The sequence below is a fragment of the Macaca thibetana genome, chromosome 12 (assembly GCF_024542745.1).
Source record: "Macaca thibetana thibetana isolate TM-01 chromosome 12, ASM2454274v1, whole genome shotgun sequence".
Taxonomy (NCBI): domain Eukaryota; kingdom Metazoa; phylum Chordata; class Mammalia; order Primates; family Cercopithecidae; genus Macaca; species Macaca thibetana.
In genome coordinates this window covers 32,535,057-32,555,552 of record NC_065589.1, presented here as the reverse complement: position 1 = coordinate 32,555,552, position 20,496 = coordinate 32,535,057, and the positions used below count along the sequence as shown (strand labels likewise).

The 20,496-nt window shown below is 36.3% G+C and overlaps 1 protein-coding gene across 3 annotated transcripts in view; it reads right to left on the bottom strand.

Annotated features, from left to right (window-relative positions):
- Positions 1-219: 219 nt before the first annotated feature.
- Positions 220-20,496, bottom strand: part of ACADL (acyl-CoA dehydrogenase long chain) — a 51,178-nt gene continuing 30,901 nt past the window's right edge. The window contains exons 9-11 of one of the 3 annotated variants that reach the window (XM_050751412.1): positions 19,619-19,746; positions 17,222-17,308; positions 220-2,130 (exon numbers count right to left, since the gene is read on the bottom strand). In XM_050751412.1, coding sequence (XP_050607369.1) covers positions 2,031-2,130; positions 17,222-17,308; positions 19,619-19,746 — 315 coding nt within the window. In that variant the 3' untranslated portion in view covers positions 220-2,030. The other 2 variants (XM_050751411.1, XM_050751413.1) reach the window with 2 other exon arrangements.

Sequence of the window (20,496 nt, the reverse complement as noted above, 5' to 3'; positions counted from 1 at the left end):
AAAATAAAAAATAAAAAATAAAAATAAATAAAGAAATTACAGCACATTTATATAATGGAATACCACTCAGAAATAAAAAGAAGAAACTACTGATATATAAAACAACAAGGATGAGTCTCAATCAGTATGCTGAAAGAAGCCAGACAAAATCATAAATATTGTATGATTCCATGTATATAAAGCTCTAGAGAAAGACAAATCTAATCAATAATGACAGAAAACAAATTGGTGGTTTTTTAGGGCTGGGGTGGGGAGAATTGACTTGGATGGGATTAAAGGGTGACAAAAAAGTTCTATATCCTGACCATGGTGGAAGTCAAATGAGTACACTCATTTGTCAAAACTCATCAAAATATACTTAAAATGGGAACTCTCTAATGAAAGTGGACTAAGAAACCACAAGAAGTTCTCAGTCTAAAATGTAGACAGGCAGAAAAATTAAAAACTAGGAAGATAGGCTGTGTATAATGTATGAGAAAACTCAAAATAATGATAGCTTTAAAACAGAAGGGTTAATCCTTTAACATATTTTATTGATTCTAAGACACATTTTTTCCATACTTTAACATTTCAGAGATCAGAATAACTTCACAGTTCATGCAGTAAGAAAGTATTGTATGAGTTTGATTGGCAGTGGTTTTTTAATGATACATAAATAGTGCATCTTAAGAATCAATGAAATGCAGTAAAATTAGCCTACAGGTTAATTGTCCCAGAACTGTTATAACAGCTCCACAAAGTCACCAGAGACCCAGGCTCCTTTCTATTATTTTATCTCTTCCATTCTCAGCCCTGGCTTCCATTTTCAAAGCAATCTCATGGTCCTAAATGGCTGCTGGAACCCCAATCATAACTATCCATTTCCCAGGCAGCAGGCAGAAAGAAGAGCAGGAAAGCAAACAGGGCCTTTAAAGTGACTCTCCTGAGTCCCTCTCAACAATTCTACAGCTTCATCAAGTGGATAAGTTAATATTTTATTTTACTTGTAGCTATGGTAAATGGGTTTACTTTCTTGATTTCTTCTCTAGATTGTATGCTGTTGGCATACAGAAATGCTACTGATTTTTGTATGTTGATTTTGTATCCTGCAACTTACTGCATTTATTTATCAGTGTTAATAGTTTTTTTGGTGGAGACTCTAGGTTTTTCCAAACATAAGATCATATCATGTACAAACAAGGATAATTCTTCCTTTCCAATGTGGATGCCATTTATTTCTTTTGCCATTTTTACAAATTTGCCCCGAAAAAGTTTTATTTCTTCTTCTTTTTAAACATTTTAAGTTCAGGGGTACAAGTGCAGGTGTGTTACATAGGTAAACTTGTGTCACGGGGCTTTGCATTCAGATTATTTCATCAGCCAGGTATTAAGCCTAGTACCCATTAGTTGTTTTCCCTGATCCTCTCCCTCCTCCCACCCTCCATCCTCCAAAAGGCCCCAGTGTGTGTTGCTCCCCTCTATGTGTTCATGTTTTCTCATCATTTAGCTACCACTTATAAGTGAGAACATGTGGTATTTGGTTTTCTGTTCCCGAGTTAGTCTGCTAAGGATAATGGCCTCCAGATCCATCCATGTCCCTCCCATGGACATGCAATGGACATTTCATTTTTTTATGGTTGCATAGTATTCCATGGTGTATATGTACCACATTTTCTTTATCCAGTCTAAAAAGATACTCTTTTCAATAAGTAATGTTGGAACAATTAGACATTTATGTGCAAAAAAAAGTGAGCCTTAACATGAAACTTCATGCTTTATTAAAAAATTACTAAAGGGAATACAGATCTAAGTGAACAATACACAATATAACCTTCTTAGAAGAAAACATAGAAAGAAAACCTTATGATTTGGGTTTGGGTAAAGAGTTCTTAGACATGACACCAAATGCATGACCCACAAAATAAAAAAAATGGTAAACTGAAATTCATCAAAATTAAAAACTTTTGTTCTGAGAAATGAACTGTTAAGAGAATGAACTAGCTACAGTGAGAAAATATTTGCAAACCACGTATCTAACAACGGACTTGTATCTATAAAAGAACAGCTCCACAGCGGCTGACAACCTTGCATAGGCCACATAGGCACAGCTTGAATGGCAGCTGAATCTTGGCAGAATGCTTTGTGATCCTCCTGGAATAGGAAAGCATGGGGGCTTGTGAGGTACTGCTACATGCCATTGCTTACTGGCTTCCCTCTATACCAAGAAGGCTGCCAAAGACCCTTTGTCATTATCTCATGGTTTCTGATGAGGTACAAGGGTTTCTGTTTCACTACGCTTAAGGCACAAATGCAGCTATAAAAAAACTGCTTAGCAGTATCATGGAATGGGCTCCTCAGCAACAGGGTATCCTATCATCCTTGCTGTGGTCATCTGACTTCTTCTGTTTCACTGTCTCCCTATACAAAGGTAATGAAGAGCTAGCTCCTTTAGCTACTCTTCTTTTTACTCTCTATGTAAGCAATAAACTGGGTCTAAAAAGGTCTTGTTTTTTTGTAGCTGAATCTGTTAGCCTAGCTTTGCCTTGTACTTGACAGTATCCAGAATATATAAAGAATTTTCAAAACTCAACATAAAGAAAACAAACAATACAATCAAAAAATGGGCAAAAGAAAGGTAATATGTGAAAGGCAAGTAAGCACATGATATATTATTCTGCATGATTAGATATAAATTCAAATTAAAACCACGGTGACATACTTCTACACACCTATTATAATGGCAAAAATTAAGAAAACGAAGTGCTGGAGAAGATTCAAAGTAACTGGAACTCTTACATTGCTGGTTGGTCAGTAAAGTGGTACAGGCACTTTGGAAAAACAGTTTCTTATAAGTTTAAACACACACTTACCATGTGACACAGTAAGTCCTCTCCTGGATATTTAACCTTAACAAGATGGTAAGATTTAATCTTAACCAATGTGTCTGTAAACAGATGAATGAATAAACTGTGGTACATGCCTACAGTTAGCACCAAAAAAGGAACAAGTTATTGACTCATGCAACATGGATGGATCATAAATATATTTTGCTAAGAGAAATAAATTATTCTCGAAAGATAACATACTATATGATTCCATTTATATGACCATCTCAAAATGACAGAACTGTAAAGACAGAGGTTAGATCAGTGAGTGCCAACAGTAATAGGTGTGGAGAGGGTATGAATATAAAGGGCAGAATTTTTTGAGGTGAAAAGACTGTTAAGGGAGTTTTTTGGGGATGATAAGACTGTTCTGTATATCCTAATTATGGTGGTGATCACATCAATCTATAAAAGCTAAAATTCAGAGAACCAAAAAAGGCAATTTTACTGTTATGTATGAATACCAAAACAGGGAAAATATGCTATATGTTAACTTTCAAAATAAAATGTATAAAGAGAAAGGAAAAAGAGAAAAGGGAGGACTGCTATTTTAAAAAGGAGAGAGACAGAGAGAGAGAGACCAAATACCATTTGAGGACCTTGTTCAGATCCTGATTTGAATAAACTAACTACAAAAGACATTTTTGATGCAGTCAAGGAAAATTTAACGTGAACCTGGAATTATGTGTTAAGTTTTTTAAAGTATGATAATAACCTTGTGGCTATATAAAAATATCTTTACCTGTTAGAAACATATTCTGAAATACATTTGTGTTTGTGAAGTAACATTAAGTCTGGAATTTGTCCTATAATACGTGAGGAAAAAACTGGGGGAGATTGGCAAATGTTGAAGCTGGAGGTTCAATCAATTGTACTCTATTTTTTAGTAAGTTTTACGTTTTCCATACGTTTTTTCTTAAAAATGACATTTTAAAAACTATAGTAGAGCTTCTTTTCCTCATTTATTGTAAAGCAACAGACTTAGACCTACAGTTGGTTTCAATCTCAATGTCAAATCTTTCCAGTGACTCCAAATAAATAAATGCTGTGTGTGCCAAAAATAATACTGACATGAGAAAAACAGTTTGCTAGAAATCTTATACTTTGAGTAATAAACTACTAGAATTACTAGATTAGTAAAAATTTGAAGAGTTAGATTTTAAAATAGCAAATCAAAACAGTTTTCAATGACACCATCAAAGAAAGAAAGGTCAAGAGTAATTTTAAAGCAATCATGATCCTAAAACTCTTAGCCAACAAACAAAATTACTCAGGCTTTTAAACTCTCATTTATATTTACACAATGTTTCTTTCTTGCTGTGTTGGTCCAGCCTGTTCTTTTGAGCATTATTATTATTTATCGTTTCTTGAGCACTCAGCACTGCATGAGATACAGATGATAAGTTCCCTCCCTAGGGGACAACAATCAAAGCTACACAAGCAAAACATAAAGATAAGCTGTTTAAGAAATAAAAACCAAATGAAAGATTAAGAAGCACATTGTGAATTCCCTTTTATTGTTTGTTTCAGCTTTAAGCCCATGATACAAAACATGCTTCTTTTGGGGGTGTAAAACAAGACTGTAGTTGTTAAGATAAAGAAAGCCACTGGCTTAGAATAGAAAATATACCAGAGATCATTGCAAGAAAATATCCTACCTTAGAAATCTTTTCACTTTCTGCTATACATAAATTACTAGAACCTATTCCTAGCTCTAGAGGAATGTAATCACTATGTATGTGTGCACGTGTGTGTGTGAGAAAGAGGAAGAGAAGGAGAGAGATTTAGGTCTGCCCAGTAGCCTTTTTTGTTCCTTTTCTTTTGATAATACCACACTGCTTCAGAGACTGCTTTTCCCAGTCCACATATTCCTGATGGAACTGTCAATCATAGTCCATTTCTCCCCTACCTTATAATGACGGATGCAGGCCTGAAGCAGCACAAGGTCATTTTTACAGGGCTCATAATGAAGGTCTTCTACAGGGTTCATTAGGCCAATTTGAAAGAAAAGTAGAAATAAATGGATATAGCATAAATGCTGGGAGTTCTCAGCTCCGGAATCAGGCCCTTGAAACTCCATTTCCTGCAGGCCTTTATATGAGCTGCTCTGCAATACTTTTAAGCAACTAAACTTAAGTTTTTGCCTAGGGTGGTTTCAACTGGGTTTCTTTTGTCATTTGCACCTGACAAAATCCTGGGAAGGTAAACAACATACCGGAGGTTGAGTGGCTCCTAAATGGTAGTCATTCAAACCTAACTCTATCCATCTCTACACAATAGACTTTTCCTACTGTGCTAATTTACTTTTTTAACCTACAGATATTTCATTCCTAAAATCTAATTTTCTTCAAGATTGGGAATGGAAGGAAAAGAGGCTGCAGTGAAGTGGGGCAGTGTGGAAGGGGTCCGTCTAGTCCTATATCACTTTCTGGCAGTAGGAGAAAAGTGAAAGCCACAAATACAGTAAAATCTAATAAAAAATTATTTTAATCCACTTTGCATATGATAAAGATCCTAAGCTGGCAACTATACAAACTTCTGCCTAAGAGCAAATCAAAGCTGTATAGTTCTAGAAAAGAATGGTGTAGGTATAGGGTGATTTCTGCATTTCCAACTGAGGTACCCAACTCATCTCACTGGGACTCATTAGACAGTGGGTGCAGTCCACGAAGGATGAGCTGAAACAGGTTGGGGTGTTGCCTCACCCAGGAAGTGCAAGGGGTCAGGGAACTCCCTTCCCTAGCCAAGGGAAGCCATGAGGACTGTACTGTGAGGAACTGTGCATTCCAGCCCAGATACTACATTTTTCCCACGGCCTTTGCAACCCGCAGACCAGGAGATTCCCTTGGGTGCCTACACCACCAGGGCCCTGGGTTTCAAGCACAAAACTGAGCAGCCATTTGGGCAGACACTGAGCTATCTGCAGGAGTTTTTTTTTTTTTTTTTTTTTTTCATACACCAGTGGTGCCTGAAACACCAGTAAGACAGAACCATTCACTCCCCTGGAAAAGAGGCTGAAGCCAGGAAGCCAAGTGGTCTAGCTCAGCGGATCCCACCCCCACAGAGCCCAGCAAGCTAAGATCCCCTGGCTTGAAATTCTCGCTCCAGGCACAGCAGTCTGAAGTCAACCTGGGATGCTCGGGCTTGGTGGGGGAAGAGGCATCTGCCATTACTGAGGCTTGAGTAGGTGGTTTTCCTCTCACAGTGTAAACAAAGCCACCTGGAAGTTTGAACTGGGCAGAGCCAACCGCAGCTCTGCAAAGCTGCTGTAGCCGGACTGCCTCCCTAGATTCCTCCTCTCTGGGCAGGGCATCTCTGAAAGAAACGCAGCAGCCCCAGTCAGGGCTTATAGATAAAACTCCCGTCTATAGATCACCCAGAGGAAGGGGTGGCTGTGGGCACAGCTTCAGTACACTTAAACACGCCTGCCTGCTGGCTCTTAAGAGAACAGCGAATCGCCTAGCACAGCACTCAAGCTCTGCTAAGGGCAGACTGCCTCCTCAAGTAGGTACCTGACTACCCTGCCTCCTGACTGGGAGAAACCCCCTAGCAGGGGTCGACAACACCTCATACAGGAGAGCTCCAGCTGGTATCTGGTGGGTGCCCCTCTGGGACAAAGCTTCCAGAGGAAGGAACAGGCAGCAATCTTTGCTGTGCTGCAGCCTCTGCTGGTGATACGCAGGCAAAAGTGTCTGGAGTGGACCTCCAGCAAACTCCAGAAGACCTGCAGCAGAGGAGTCTGTTAGAAGGAAAACTAACAAACAGAAAGGAATAGCATCAACATCAACACAAAGGACGTCCACACAGAAACTCCATCCTAAGGACAACAACATCAAAGACCAAAGGCAGATAAATCCACGAAGATGAGGAAAAACCAGCACAAAAAGGCTGAAAATTCCAAACACCAGAATGCCAATTCTCCTCCAAAGGATCACAACTCCTTGCCAGCAAGGGAACAAAACTGGACAGAGAATGGGTTTTACGAATTGACAGAAGTAGGCTTCAGAAGGTGGGTAATAACAAACTCCTCCGAGCTAAAGGAACATGTTCTAACCCAATGCAAGGAAGCTAAGAATCTTGAAAAAAAGGTTAGAGGCATTGCTAACTAGAATAACCAGTTTAGAGAAGAACATAAATAGCCTGATGGAGCTGAAAAACGCAGCAGGAGACCTTCGTGAAGCATACACAAGTATCAATAGCCAAATCAATCAAGCAGAAGAAAGGATATCAGAGATTAAAGATGAACTTAATGAAATAAAGCATTAAGAAAAGATTAGAGAAAAAAGAATGAAAAGGAATGAACAAAGCCTCCAAGAAATATGGGACTATGTGAAAGGACCAAATCTACATTTGACTGGTATACCTGAAAATGATGGGGAGAACGGAACCAAGCTGGAAAATATTCTTCAGGATATTATCCAGGAGAACTTCCCCAACCTAGCAAGATAGGCCAACATTCAAATTCAGAAAATACAGAGAACACCACAAAGATACTTCTGAAGAAGAGCAACCCCAAGACACATAATCATCAGAATCATCAAGATTGAAATGAATGAAAAAATGTTAAGGGCAGCCAGAGAGAAAGGTCGGTTTACCCACAAAGGGAAGCCCATCAGATTAACAGCAGATCTCTCTGCAGAAATGCTACAAGCCAGAAGAGAATGAGGGCCAATATTCAAAATCCAGTATTCAATTCAACATTTTTAAAGAAAAGAATTTTCCACCCAGAATTTCATATCCAGTCAAACTAAGCTTCATAAACAAAGGAGAAATAAAATCCTTTACCGACAAGCAAATGCTGAGAGATTTTGTCACCACCAGGCCTGCATTACAAGAGCTCCTGAAGGAAGCACTAAATATGGAAAGGAAAAACCAGTACCAGCCACTACAAAAATGTACCAAATTATTAAGACCATCGACACTATGAAGAAAATGCATCAACTAACAGGCAAAATAAACAGCTAGCCTCATAATGACAGGATCAAATTCAGACATAACAATATTAACCTTAAATGTAAATGGCCTAAATGCCCCAGTTAAAAGATACAGATTGGCAAATTGGATAAACAGTGAAGACCCATTGGTGTACTGTATTCAGGAGACCTATCTCATGTGCAAAACACACATAGGCTCAAAATAAAGGGATGGAAGAATATCTACCAAGCAAATGGAGAGCCAAAAAAAGCAGGGGTTGCAATCCTAGTCTCTCTAAAACAGATTTTAAACCAACAAAGATCAAAAAGACAAAGAAGAGCATTACAGGGATCAATGCAGCAAGAAACGCTAACTATCCTAAATATATATGCACCCAATACAGAAGCACCCAGATTCATAAAGAAAGTTCCTAGAGGCCTACAAAGAGACTTAGACTCCCACACAATAATAGTGGGAGACTTTAACACCCCACTGTCAATATTAGATCAATGAGACAGAAAATTAAGAAGATATTCAGGATTTGAACTCAGCTGTGAACCAATTGAGCCTAATAGACATCTACAGAACTCTCCACCCCAAATCAACAGAATATACATTCTTCTCAGTACCACATTGCACTTATTCTGAAATTGACCACATAATTGGACGTAAAACGCTCCTCAGCAAATGCAAAACAACAGAAACCACAACAAACAGTCTCTCAGACCACAGTACAATCAAATTAGAACTCAGGATTAAGAAACTCACTCAAAACTGCACAACTACATGGATACTGAACACCACCTACTCCTGAATGACTACTGGGTAAATAACGAAATTAAGGCAGAAATCAAGAAGTTCTTTGAAATGAATGAGAACAAAGAGAAAACATACCAGAATCTCTGGGACTCAGCTAAAGCAGTATTTAGAGGGAAACTAATAGCACTAAATGCCCACAGAAGAAAGCAGGCAAGATCTAAAATCACCACCCTAACATCACAATTAAAGGAACTAGAACAGCAAGAGCAAACAAATTCAAAAGCTACCAGAAGACAAGAAATATCTAAGATCAGAGCAGAACTGAAGGAGTTAGAAACATGAAAAAGCCTTCAAAAAATCAATGAATCCAGAGGCTGGTTTTTTGAAAAGATTAACAAAATAGATAGACCTATAGTCAGACTAATAAAGAAGAAGTGAGAGAAGAATAAAAAAGACACAATAAAAAACTGATAAAGCAGATATCACCACTGATTCCACAAAAATACAAACTACTACCAGAGAATACCATAAACACCTCTACACAAATAAATTAGAAAATCTAGAATAGATAAATTCCTGGACACATACACCTTCCCAAGACTAAACAAGGAAGAAGTCCAATCCCTGAATAGACCAATAACAGGCTCTGAAATTGAGGCAGGAATTAATAGCTTACCAACCAAAAAAAGTCCAGGACCAGATGGATCCATAGCCATCTTCTGTCGGAGGTACAAAGAGGAGCTGGTACCATTCCTTCTGAAACTATCTCAAACAATAAAAAAAGAGGGACTCCTCTCTAACTCATTTCATGAGGCCAGCATCACCCTGATACCAAAACCTGGCAGAGACACAACAACAAAAGAAAAAAGAAAGAAAATTTCAGGCCAATATCCCTGATGAACATCGATGCAAAAATCCTCAATAAAATACCGGCAAACCATATCCAGCAGCACACTGAAAAGTTTATCCACCATGATCAAGTTGACTTCATCCCTGGAATGCAAGGCTGGTTCAACATACACAAATGAATAAACTTAACCCATCACATAAACAGAACCAATGACAAAAACCACATGATTATCTCAATAGATGCAGAAAAGGCCTCCAATAAAAATCAGCACCCCTTCACAATAAACTAGGTATTGATGGAATGTATCTCAAAATAATAGGAGCTATTTATGACAAACCCATAGCCAATATCATACTGAATGGGCAAAAACTAGAAGCACTCCCTTTGAAAACCAGCACAAGACAAGGATGCCCTCTCTCACCACTCCTATTCAACATAGTATTGGAAGTTCTGGCCCGGGCAGTCAGGCAAGAGAAAGAAATACAGGTATTCAAACAGTAAGAGAGGAAGTCAGATTGTCTCTGTTTGCGGATGACATGGTTGTATATTTGGAAAACCCCATCATCTCAGCCAAAAATCTCCTTAAGCTGATAAGTAACTTCAGCAAAGTCTCAGGATACAAAATCAATGTGCAAAAACCACAAGCATTCTTATAGACCAGTAACAGACAAACAGCCAAATCATGAGTGAACTCCCATTCACAGTTGCTACAAAGAGAATAAAATACCTAGGAATCCAGCTTACAAGGGATGTGAAGGACCTCTTCAAGGAGAACTACAAACTGCTGCTCAAGGAAATCAGAGAGGACACAAACAAATGGAAAAACATTACATGATCATGGATAGGAAGAATCAATATAGTGAAAATGGCTATAGTGCCCAAAGTAATTTATAGATTCAATGCTATTCCCATCAAGCTACCATTGACTTTCTTCACAGAATTAGAAAAAACTACTTTAAATTTCATATGGAACCAAAAAAGAGACCACATAGCCAAGAAAATCTTAAGCAAAAAGAACAAAGCTAGAGGCATCATGCTACCTGACTTCAAACTATACTACAAGGCTACAGGAACCAAAATGGTACTGGTACCAAAATGGATATACAGATATATAGACCAATGGAACAGAACAGAGGCCTCAGAAATAATACCACACATCTACAACCATCTGATCTTTGACAAACCTGACAAAAACAAGCAATGGGGAAATGATTCCCTATTTAATAAATAGTGTTGGGAAAACTGGCTAGCCATATGCAGAAAATTGAAACTGGACCCCCTCCTTATACCTTATACAAAAATTAACTCAAGATGGATTAAAGACTTAAATGTAAGACCTAAAAACCATAAAAACCCTAGAAGAAAACCTAGGCAATACCATTCAGGATATAGGCATGGGCCAAGATTTCGTGACTAAAACACCAAAACCAATTGCAACAAAGCCAAAGTTGACAAATGGGATATAATTAAACTAAAGAGCTTCTGCACAGCAAAAGAAACTATCATCAGTGTGAACAGGCAACCAACAGAATGGGAGAACATTTTTGCAATCTATCCATCTGACAAAGGGCTAATATCCAGAGTATACAAGGAACTTAAACAAATTTAGAAGAAAAAAACAACTCCAACAAAAAGTGGGTGAAGGAGATGAAGAGACACTTCTCAAAAGAAGACATTTATGTGGCCAACGAACATATGAAAAAAAGCTCATCATTACTGGTCATTAGAGAAATGCAAATCTAAACCACAATAAGATACCATCTCATGCCAGTTAGAATGACAATCATTAAAAAGTCAGAAAACAATAGATGCTGGAGAGGATGTCAAGAAATAGGAACACTTTTACACTGTTGGTGGGGGTGGAAATTAGTTCAACCATTGTGGAAGATAGTGTGGCGATTCCTCAAGGATCTAGAACCAGAAATACCATTTGACCCAGCAATCTCATTACTGGGTATATACCCAAAGGATTATAAATCACTCTACTATAAAGACACATGCACACATATGTTTATTGCAGCACTGTTCACAATAGCAAAGACTTGGAACCAACCCAAATGCCCATCAATGATAGACTGGATAAAGAAAATGTGGCACATATACACCATGGAATACTATGCAGCCATAAAAAAGGATGCGTTCATGTCCTTTGCAGGGATATGGATGAAGCTGGGAACCATCATTCTCAGCAAACTAACACAGGAACAGAAAACCAAACACTGCATGTTCTCATTCATAAGTGGCAGCTGAAAAATGAGAACACATGGACACAGGGAGGGGAACATCACCCACCAGGACCTGTGGAAGACAGGCGGGTAGGGGAGGGACAGCATTAGGAGAAATACCTAATGTAGATGACAGGTTGATGGGTGCAGGAAACCACCATGGCGTGTGTATACCTATGTAACAAACCTGCATGTTCTGCACATATATCCCAGAGCTTAAAGTATAATAAAAAGGCCAGGTGTGGTAGCTCACACCCGTAATCACAGCACTTTGGAAGGCTGAGGCAGGCAGAACATGAGGCCAGGAGTTCAAGACCAGCCTGACCAACGTGGTAAAACCCCGTCTCTAGTAAAAATACAGAAATTAGCCAGGTGTGGTGGTATGTGCCTGCAATCCCAGCTACTCAGGAGGCTGAGGCAGGAGAATCGCTTGAACCTAGGAGGCGGAGGTTGCTGTGAGCAGAGATCACACCATTGCACTCCAGCCTGGATGATAAAGCGAGACTCCATCTTTAAAAAAAAAAAAGTATAAAAAAAAAATTAAAAAAAAGAATGGTATCAAAATATTTTTTCTTCCCTCTCCTCTTTCCAGCTGTAATGGTTGTATTAAAAAACAATGTTTAATATCAACAATACCAAACAAAATGTTTGTGTTCTAAGTTGAGTAAGAATACATCTATTTCCATTTTAAAACTACTTTAAATTAATGGTTTATTTTTTGTAATTACTTTTAAGTCTCAAATCAAATGTCATTTCCTCACTTCTGAATTTTAAATGCTTAATTATTTACATTGCACTTATGCTTGAAATTATTTCCTTTACATATTTACTTCTTATCTTATTTTACTACTTATGTGTTTATTCACTTATTTTTTAGTGATCTTGCCAGTTTTGTTTGTCATCACTGTATTAACAGCCTGGTTTATAGAAGACATAAAGTAATCATTAAGTTACTAAACACATTAACTGTTGCAAAAAAGCCATTGCTTTGATACCTATAAAATGTACCAATATCTTGAAATTAAAGAATGATGGATTATTCTGTGTTATCAGGTGTCAGCAATTGACAGAACCAAGGCATTTCCTGGTCAGGGTTAGGCAAATACTTAGCTGAGTCCTGGGGGTTTCAAGGCAGTAAGGTATTACGGCTTCCGGCTTCAATCAAAGCAGTTCTCACTGCTTTTCACAGAGATGTTCTGCATAAGCTTTTGTTTGAAGAAAGAGTTCCATTGCTTAAAAACAGGGGGTTGGAGTACAGTGGTAAAAACCACTGTTCTAGGGAATTTGGAGCAAATGGTAGCCAAAATGAGTTTACATTCTAAGTATATTTACTTTTCCCTTTAAAAGTCAATGTGCTATCTTATTAATGTTTTCATATTATAACGACATAAAATTATTTCTGCCTCAGTTTGAAGATTTGAACAATTTATGCTTTTTAGAATTTTAGAGATAAATGAAACACCTAGGCATCTAGATTCAGAAAATCTTTTACCTTTGGCTACATAAAAAACTGTAAGTTAAACCTTATATTGGAAAACTAGAATTTTGGCTTCAAAGATTTGTCCTTCCACTGTGTTAATTTTATATTTATATTTTATTTCCTTCTCTACAGAGAGAGCAGGTAAAAACATGTTTAGTGTTCCTCGCTTCCAAGTTACATTTTATCTTGAGCAGATTTAAAACCAGATTAGCTGTAATAGGATTCCAGAATGTGGGCAGATGTCTACTTGTCAAAGACGATCTCTCTTGCAATCAGCTCCTTCATTATTTCATTTGTACCACCATAGATTGGCTGAACTCTGGCATCTACATAAGCTCTGGATAAATCAGAAGATGATTGAATGAATAAATAAAACATTTTAGAAACTGTAAATTTTGTCTTACCAGGTAACTCTTAAACTATTAATTTAATGAAGTACAAACAATAAAAGTCCTTCACAAATTACTAATTTTTTCAATATGGCATTCATCCTACATTGGAGTAATAGTAAAAAAAACTATTAAGACGTTAATAGTATGTATAGCTTTGTATTAATTTGATTAAAGAGATTACAAATTCAAAATAAAAATAGTAAGTATATATCAGCTGATTTAATTTTGTAAAATTCAGCACATATGATAACACTCTTAAAAAGTCTGTTTTAGATTAGGAAAAGGACAGAATGTCTTAGTTTCTTTTTATCTTTAACATTTCCTAAAAAAGTTGAAATCCACTGGTTTTATAGAAAACGAAAGAAAAAAAGATTCATATTTTCTAGCATTCCCACAACCACTATCACTATTAGGAATATAAACTGATGCTTTAGCAAATATTATTTCCCAGAAAGTTAACAAGTAACTTGTTTTTTGGAAATGGTTAATAGTCACTTCAGTGATGTGTGGAGTTAAAATACAAAGTGGCTGAGTCCATTGCCATACCCACCCACCCCCCGAAAAAAAAAAACAAAAAACCAAATATCATCAGAAGTTCACTTTTGATAGTCATGATAACGACCATGCCACTGTGCAGTTGTTTTTGTCTTTTCTCATCTCATTTTATCCTCTCAGCTCTGGGATTGGGGAGGGATAAATGTTAGTACTGTTTTCCTGGTAAAGGAACTAAGGTAGAGAGAAGTTAATACATTTCCTAATTAATGGTTGCTGTTTAATGGTCACTAACAACACATCATTGGCAGACTGGAATGAGGATGTAGCTATTCTGCCTCTTTTTCAAATATTTTTTTTGTATATCGCAACACTTTCATTGGCCAAAGCACTTAGAGCTAGTTATTGAACTTTGGACTTTCCTGGTAGACCCACTCAAAGGCTTTTTTTCTTTTTTCTTTTTTTTCTCAAGTATAATCTTGGTGTTTTGTTTTGTTTAAATTTGATTTTTAAGACAAATTAAATGTGCCAGCTCTCTAGGAACATACCATTTTTGGACTTATTCTTCTCCATATTCATCAGGGTTCCTTACAAAGAAATGGGCACTCAGTAAATATTTACTGATATGATTTACTGTATTACAAAGGAAATTTAGAATCTCAGAACTTTTGGCTGAAAACGTTAAAAGCTTGAGATATTTATATTTTCAAACTTTTTTTCTGAACAGATTTTGCTATTCTCTACAAAATCTAGCACCTGCATTTTGAGCACTTACCTACTGTAAACCTACTTCAGCAATCGCAGTGCATTTAGAGATATATATATATATTTTTAAATGGGCTAGGCTTCTTTTTACATTAAAGAAGTTCCAATGGAGTAGATAAAGCAGAGATTAGTAGACCTTTGATATGTTACTAATTAAATTTAGTCATCAACTAAAATTAACAGTGAAAGGCAGCAGCAGAAATGTTTAACCACACTGCAATGAAGTTCTACATCTAAGGTTGCTCTTCCTAGCATGGCAGAGAAATCTTTAAATGGCAAAGCTTAAATCTCACTCCTCACAGCCTCGAGTCTAATGAGTAAGACTTAAATAAACCCACATGCTGAAGACCAGTTATTTAAAAAGACAAAAACAAAAAACAAAATAAAAAAGCAGAGAAAGCACCTCTTATCTATGAAACCAATACTCAGCAACATATATATAAACTAATGCAGTTTAGTCTGGGGGATATAAGAAACACAATTAGAATAACTTTTTTTAATCAAGTCAAAGTCTCTACATTACATCCACATATTGCCTACTGTGTCTACGTGGCTTTTTTTGTTTTGTTGATTTGTTTTTTTGAGACAGAGTCTCACTCTGTCGCCCAGGCTGGAGTGCAGTGGTACAATCTCGACTCACTGCAACCTCCGCCTCCCAGGTTCAAGCAATTCTTGTGCCTCCGGAGTAGCTGGGACTACAGGCGCCCGCAACCACGCCTAGCTATTTTTTTTGTATTTTTAGTAGAAATGGTGTTTTGCCATGTTGCCCAGGCTGGTATTGAACTCCTGACCTCAGGTGATCCACCCGCCTTGGCCTCCCAAAGTGCTAGGATAGCAGGAGTGAGCCACCGCGCCTGGCCTAAGTGGCCTTTTTGATATTAGGCGATACATGGGAAGAGAAATAGAAGTCTAGTTTAAAAATTCATACAATCTTTGAACAAACTGGCCAAGAAAGGTGATTATTGTTTCTTAAAGGGAATATAAGTCTCTCAAACTAAAACCAGAGATTTCAAATAAGCCATCAAGCTACAATGTTTGCTTGGTACCAACTTGAAGGAGTTGATTCGGAGAAAACAGAGATCAAGGCTTATGCCATACTCTAATCTTAAACCATTTAGATGATTGCCTTCTCCCCACCTAATAGGCCTTTCTTAAATGTGAACTAAACCACACAAACATTGAGCCACTACATAGCTTCTGCTCTTAATGTAATTTTAGTAAAATATTTTTTCTCACTAAGGACTATAAGCATATTAAATGTTTCCAATTATACTTGCCAAAAAGATAAATTTGAAATCATTAGGCTGCCAGTTTGAATGTGGGTTTCATAATTTTTTCCTCTAGATACTTTATATTAAGATAAAAATCTTAAAACGTTTTTAGAAGCCTATATATAGCATTCTTACTCTCAGATTCAGAACAAATTGTACTTTTCTGTATAAACCAAAAATTTCCTTGGGAAAATTTTTCTAAACCAAAATCATTGCTAAATAATAAGAAAAATATATTTTCTAGGGTGATAAGGAGAAAAGCTATGGGGAGACTTCTGAGGTGAAATACTATGTTAAGAGAAAAGGAAATTCTGGAGATTGAGGAAAAAATATGGATGAGGACACTGCCTATTTATAAATTAGTACTGCTTCAAACTGATAAGAATATTCATATATGATAAAAAGATATATTTGATTTTTTTCAATTTGAAGGAAATAAAAAATCTATTTAGAAAAAATAAAGATTTTAAATTTATTTTTTAGAACAAAACAAATAATCAGATATTTAAGATATGTGACAACTTAGATCCTTTTCATATGCCAGTTAAATTTTCTGTATTGCTTTTTTTTTTTTTTTTCAGTTTTAAAAAAAATGTAGTATTTGGCCAGACGCAGTGGCTCACGCCTGTAATCCCAGCACTTTGGGAGGCCAAGGCAGGTGGATTACTTGAGGCCAGGGATTTGAGACCAGCCTGGCCAACATGGCAAAACCACACCTCTACCAAAAATACAAAAAAATTAGCCAGGTGTCATGGCACGCACTTGTTAATTCCAGCTACTCTGGAGACTGAGGCACAAGAATTATTTGAACTTGGAAGGCAGATGTTGCAGTGAGTCCAGATCATGCCACTGTACTCCAACCTGGTGACAGAGTGAGACTGTCACAAAATAAAATAAAATTAAAAATTAAAAATTAAAAAAATGTTTGAAAATACTATTTGTCCTTCTACATAATGATTCAAATAAAGCCAAGGATCAAGCTTTTGTATACTGGTCTCTTTACTTTAAGAAAGATAAAATCCTAGTAGGGAGTTGATAAAAAATTTTTAAAAAGCTGTTTCCATTTGCTTGAATACATTTTGTCTGTATTCAGCTGAAAAATTCAAAAGATTGCACACCTCCTTTCCCTCTACATTTGATGTACAAAGTAAAGAAATTTTCCTTTTTCTTCACATCATAAAGAGGAGTATATCAAAAAGCTGTACTTACTTGGCAATTGGGTACTCCCACATGTATCCCCAACCTCCATGGAGCTGTACACAGTCATAAGCTACACTATTTTGTAACTCAGATGCCCTAAATGACCAAAATAAAAGGCAGAAAAGAAATGTTTGAAATGGATTTTCATGAAGTGCTTCAAAACCAGAAAATTAGTTATTTACAATTGTTGAAATGTGCACATGTATTAAGCGATTAGAACGGCATATTAGCCAAGCAAAGAAGATGATAAAAATTACACATGAAATAAATTTCAAGAGACTTTTCATATAAGAATACCTTTTTCATCAATTATATTTCTTGCTAGGTTTTTGCTAGCCTAGAAACAAAAGGTAGAAAGCTCAGATGATTAGGTTTTGGTTATTTCAGGCTAGAAAAAGATACAGTAAAAACTTGAATATGTTCTAATTTATTTGGATTCTCTATATGATCTAAATTACTCAGCCACCTAGTTATTTTTGCCCTTGTAATATGCATTTTTTCTCCAATGATGTCACTTTCTACTTGAAGATCATGATTCTGAATTTCAGTATAAAAAAGCAATTTTTTAGGGTTCTGACTTTTCAGAAATAAATTGAAGATAACAGTGAAAACCTGAGAGGGCACACTAACAAAGTGTATGCGATCATATAGGAAACATTAGAAAATTATATAGAGATTATTATTCCTGAAGTGTGTATATTAGTAATATATATATTGTTTGTATATATAAACATGCAGTGCTTAAGAAACATTCTTTTCTGATAATATCACAATTCTATCATTAAAATTCATAATAGAGATTTTATTCACCTTAACATAAAAATATGTTAGTTCCAAATTTTTTTCTACTTGTCTTTTCTTTCTTTTGTTTGTTTGTGTGTTTGTTTTAGTGATGGAGTCTCACTCACTCTATGGCCCAGGTTGGGGTACAATGGCACAATCATAGCTCACTACAGTCTTGAACTCCTGGGCTCAAAGGATCCTCTCACCTCAGCTTCTCCAGTAGGAGTTACTACAGTGGCAAGGTACAGCACCCCACTACTTATTTTTCAATAGTGGGAAGCATAAAGCAAAAATAAAGATATATACTTTTTAAAATTTACAATAATTTAAAACTCAAACCATACGACAGGTGAGGATATTTCTAAGCAATATATTAACAATATAATTATTAATAGACAAGACTTTGGGGACAATAATAGTTGGAATTTGATAGTTTTTTTGTGTTTGGCAAGTATTTTAGTGAAATATTTACTGGGCTATAACTAGCTGCCTCCTGTGCTTCAATGTGAAATACCAGCATGTGTATAAACCTGAGGTTTTCAAATAACAAGGTCAATGGCTATCTGAACTTCTTTTTCCAAAAATATGTAAATTTTTTTTACACTTTTTGCCACTAGTCAAAGAACTTGTTGTAAATGTAAATATAAAAAGTCTCCTCAAAAGTGCAAGTTTCTGAAAAGTAATTCCACACTACTTTTCAATCTGGCAATTTTATTATTATGGGATCATTACATAAAGCACAAAATATTTCCCCTGTTCTACTTGTGACTGAACTGAACACAAGTTAATGAATAATGACAGGAATTTATTCTAGGTTACTCTTGGGCTAATGATATGTGAGAATGTTTGTTTTTAAAAAGAGGAAACCAAATCTACTTCCAGAATCTGATTTAGACCGTATATTCCAAAATCTTAAAATATACAAAAGTCTGACATACAGGGATGTTTTTTCAATCAACTCATCTTTAACACCATCGCTAATAATCTTTAATTCAAATCGAAGTCTTTCTAAACTTAACAGGATTTTTATTTTCCTTTCACTTAATACAGCCTGTGAAACTTTGATTGGACAGCCAGTTCTTCGTGATTTTTTTCTTACATTTGGAAAGCACCTTAAATAGAAAAATCGTGTCCAACTTAGCCATTTCACAGATGATGAAAACATTTTCCTGGATGGAATTAAGTTTATTATAGTTATTTAATAAAAGAATTGGGACTCTATCTCAAGACTCCTAAGTTTTACTGTTCCCTTTCAGCCTCACTATACTGTCGCTCTTCAGATAATTTGAAATTAAACTATTACTTGAATGAACGAATTCGTCATCCTATCAATATCACTCTTCATTATCCCACTCTTAATATTTTATTTTCAATAGCAAGTTAATAATTAAATACTAACTTTGCTTGCCTATTAGGATAAAAAAATTAAATACCAACTTGAATAATTTTTAGCACATTATATGTATGCTTAATGGAACTTTTTAGCATTTTTTTTTGAGTCTTACTTTTATTTTTCATTTCACAGATTTCCTTCTTTAAGACCCTCAAGGTTGAGCTTAAAATTGGCAGAATTCCGTAACAGTCTGAGCACACACCACACTCTAGTTACTGTAGCATACATACCAGTATTTCGCCATGCAAGCAGTGGCAGAGTCCAAACGTTTCGCTTCATGCAGCTGGAGACAGTTGTCCACAAATGCTCTGGTTACACATATATGTGTTTTTAATTCTGCTAATTTATGTTGCACTGTCTTGAATTTAAAGTAAATAAAAGAAAAAAGTGAGCCTGGTAGAAATATAAACTTTCTTTTTTTTTTTTTTTGAGATGGAGTCTTGCTCTGTCGCCCAGGCCGGAGTGCAGTGGCGCGATCTCGGCTCACTGCAAGCTCCGCCTTCTGGGTTGACGTCATTCCCCTGCCTCAGCCTCCCATTTAGCTGGGACTACAGGTGCCCGCCACCACGCTCAGCTAAATTTTTTTTTGTATTTTTAGTAGAGACGGAGTTTCACCATGTTAGCCAGGATGGTCTCGATCTCCTGACCTTGTGATCCACCCGCCTCGGCCTCCCAAAGTAAGAAATATAAACTTTAACCCACTTAACATATCAGAAATTATACAATAAAAGATCTTTAGGGCAAACAAAAGTGGAATTGTTGTTTTTTTCCTCCATAAAGAGGGCATTTGTTAGCAAATCAGCTAAATTTAAAACCCACTGTATTTCAGTGCTAAGGAAATTTGTACTAAAAGATGCAAAAATAGTTTAAAACATAAATGTCTTGTTTCAGATTCTAAAATTTAGATGAGGCAAACTTCTTGAAAAACAGCATTACTTTAATGTGTGAGCACCGTCTTGTGGTACAGTTATTTAGGTACAGCTGTCAAAAACACCTATTGTATTTTCCTCCAGAGACTAAATCCTTGAAGATTTTTCTTTATTAATGAAATTAAGTATACAGATTTTCCTGCTCTGCTTCTAACATCTGGAGGGATAAGGGGGTTCTA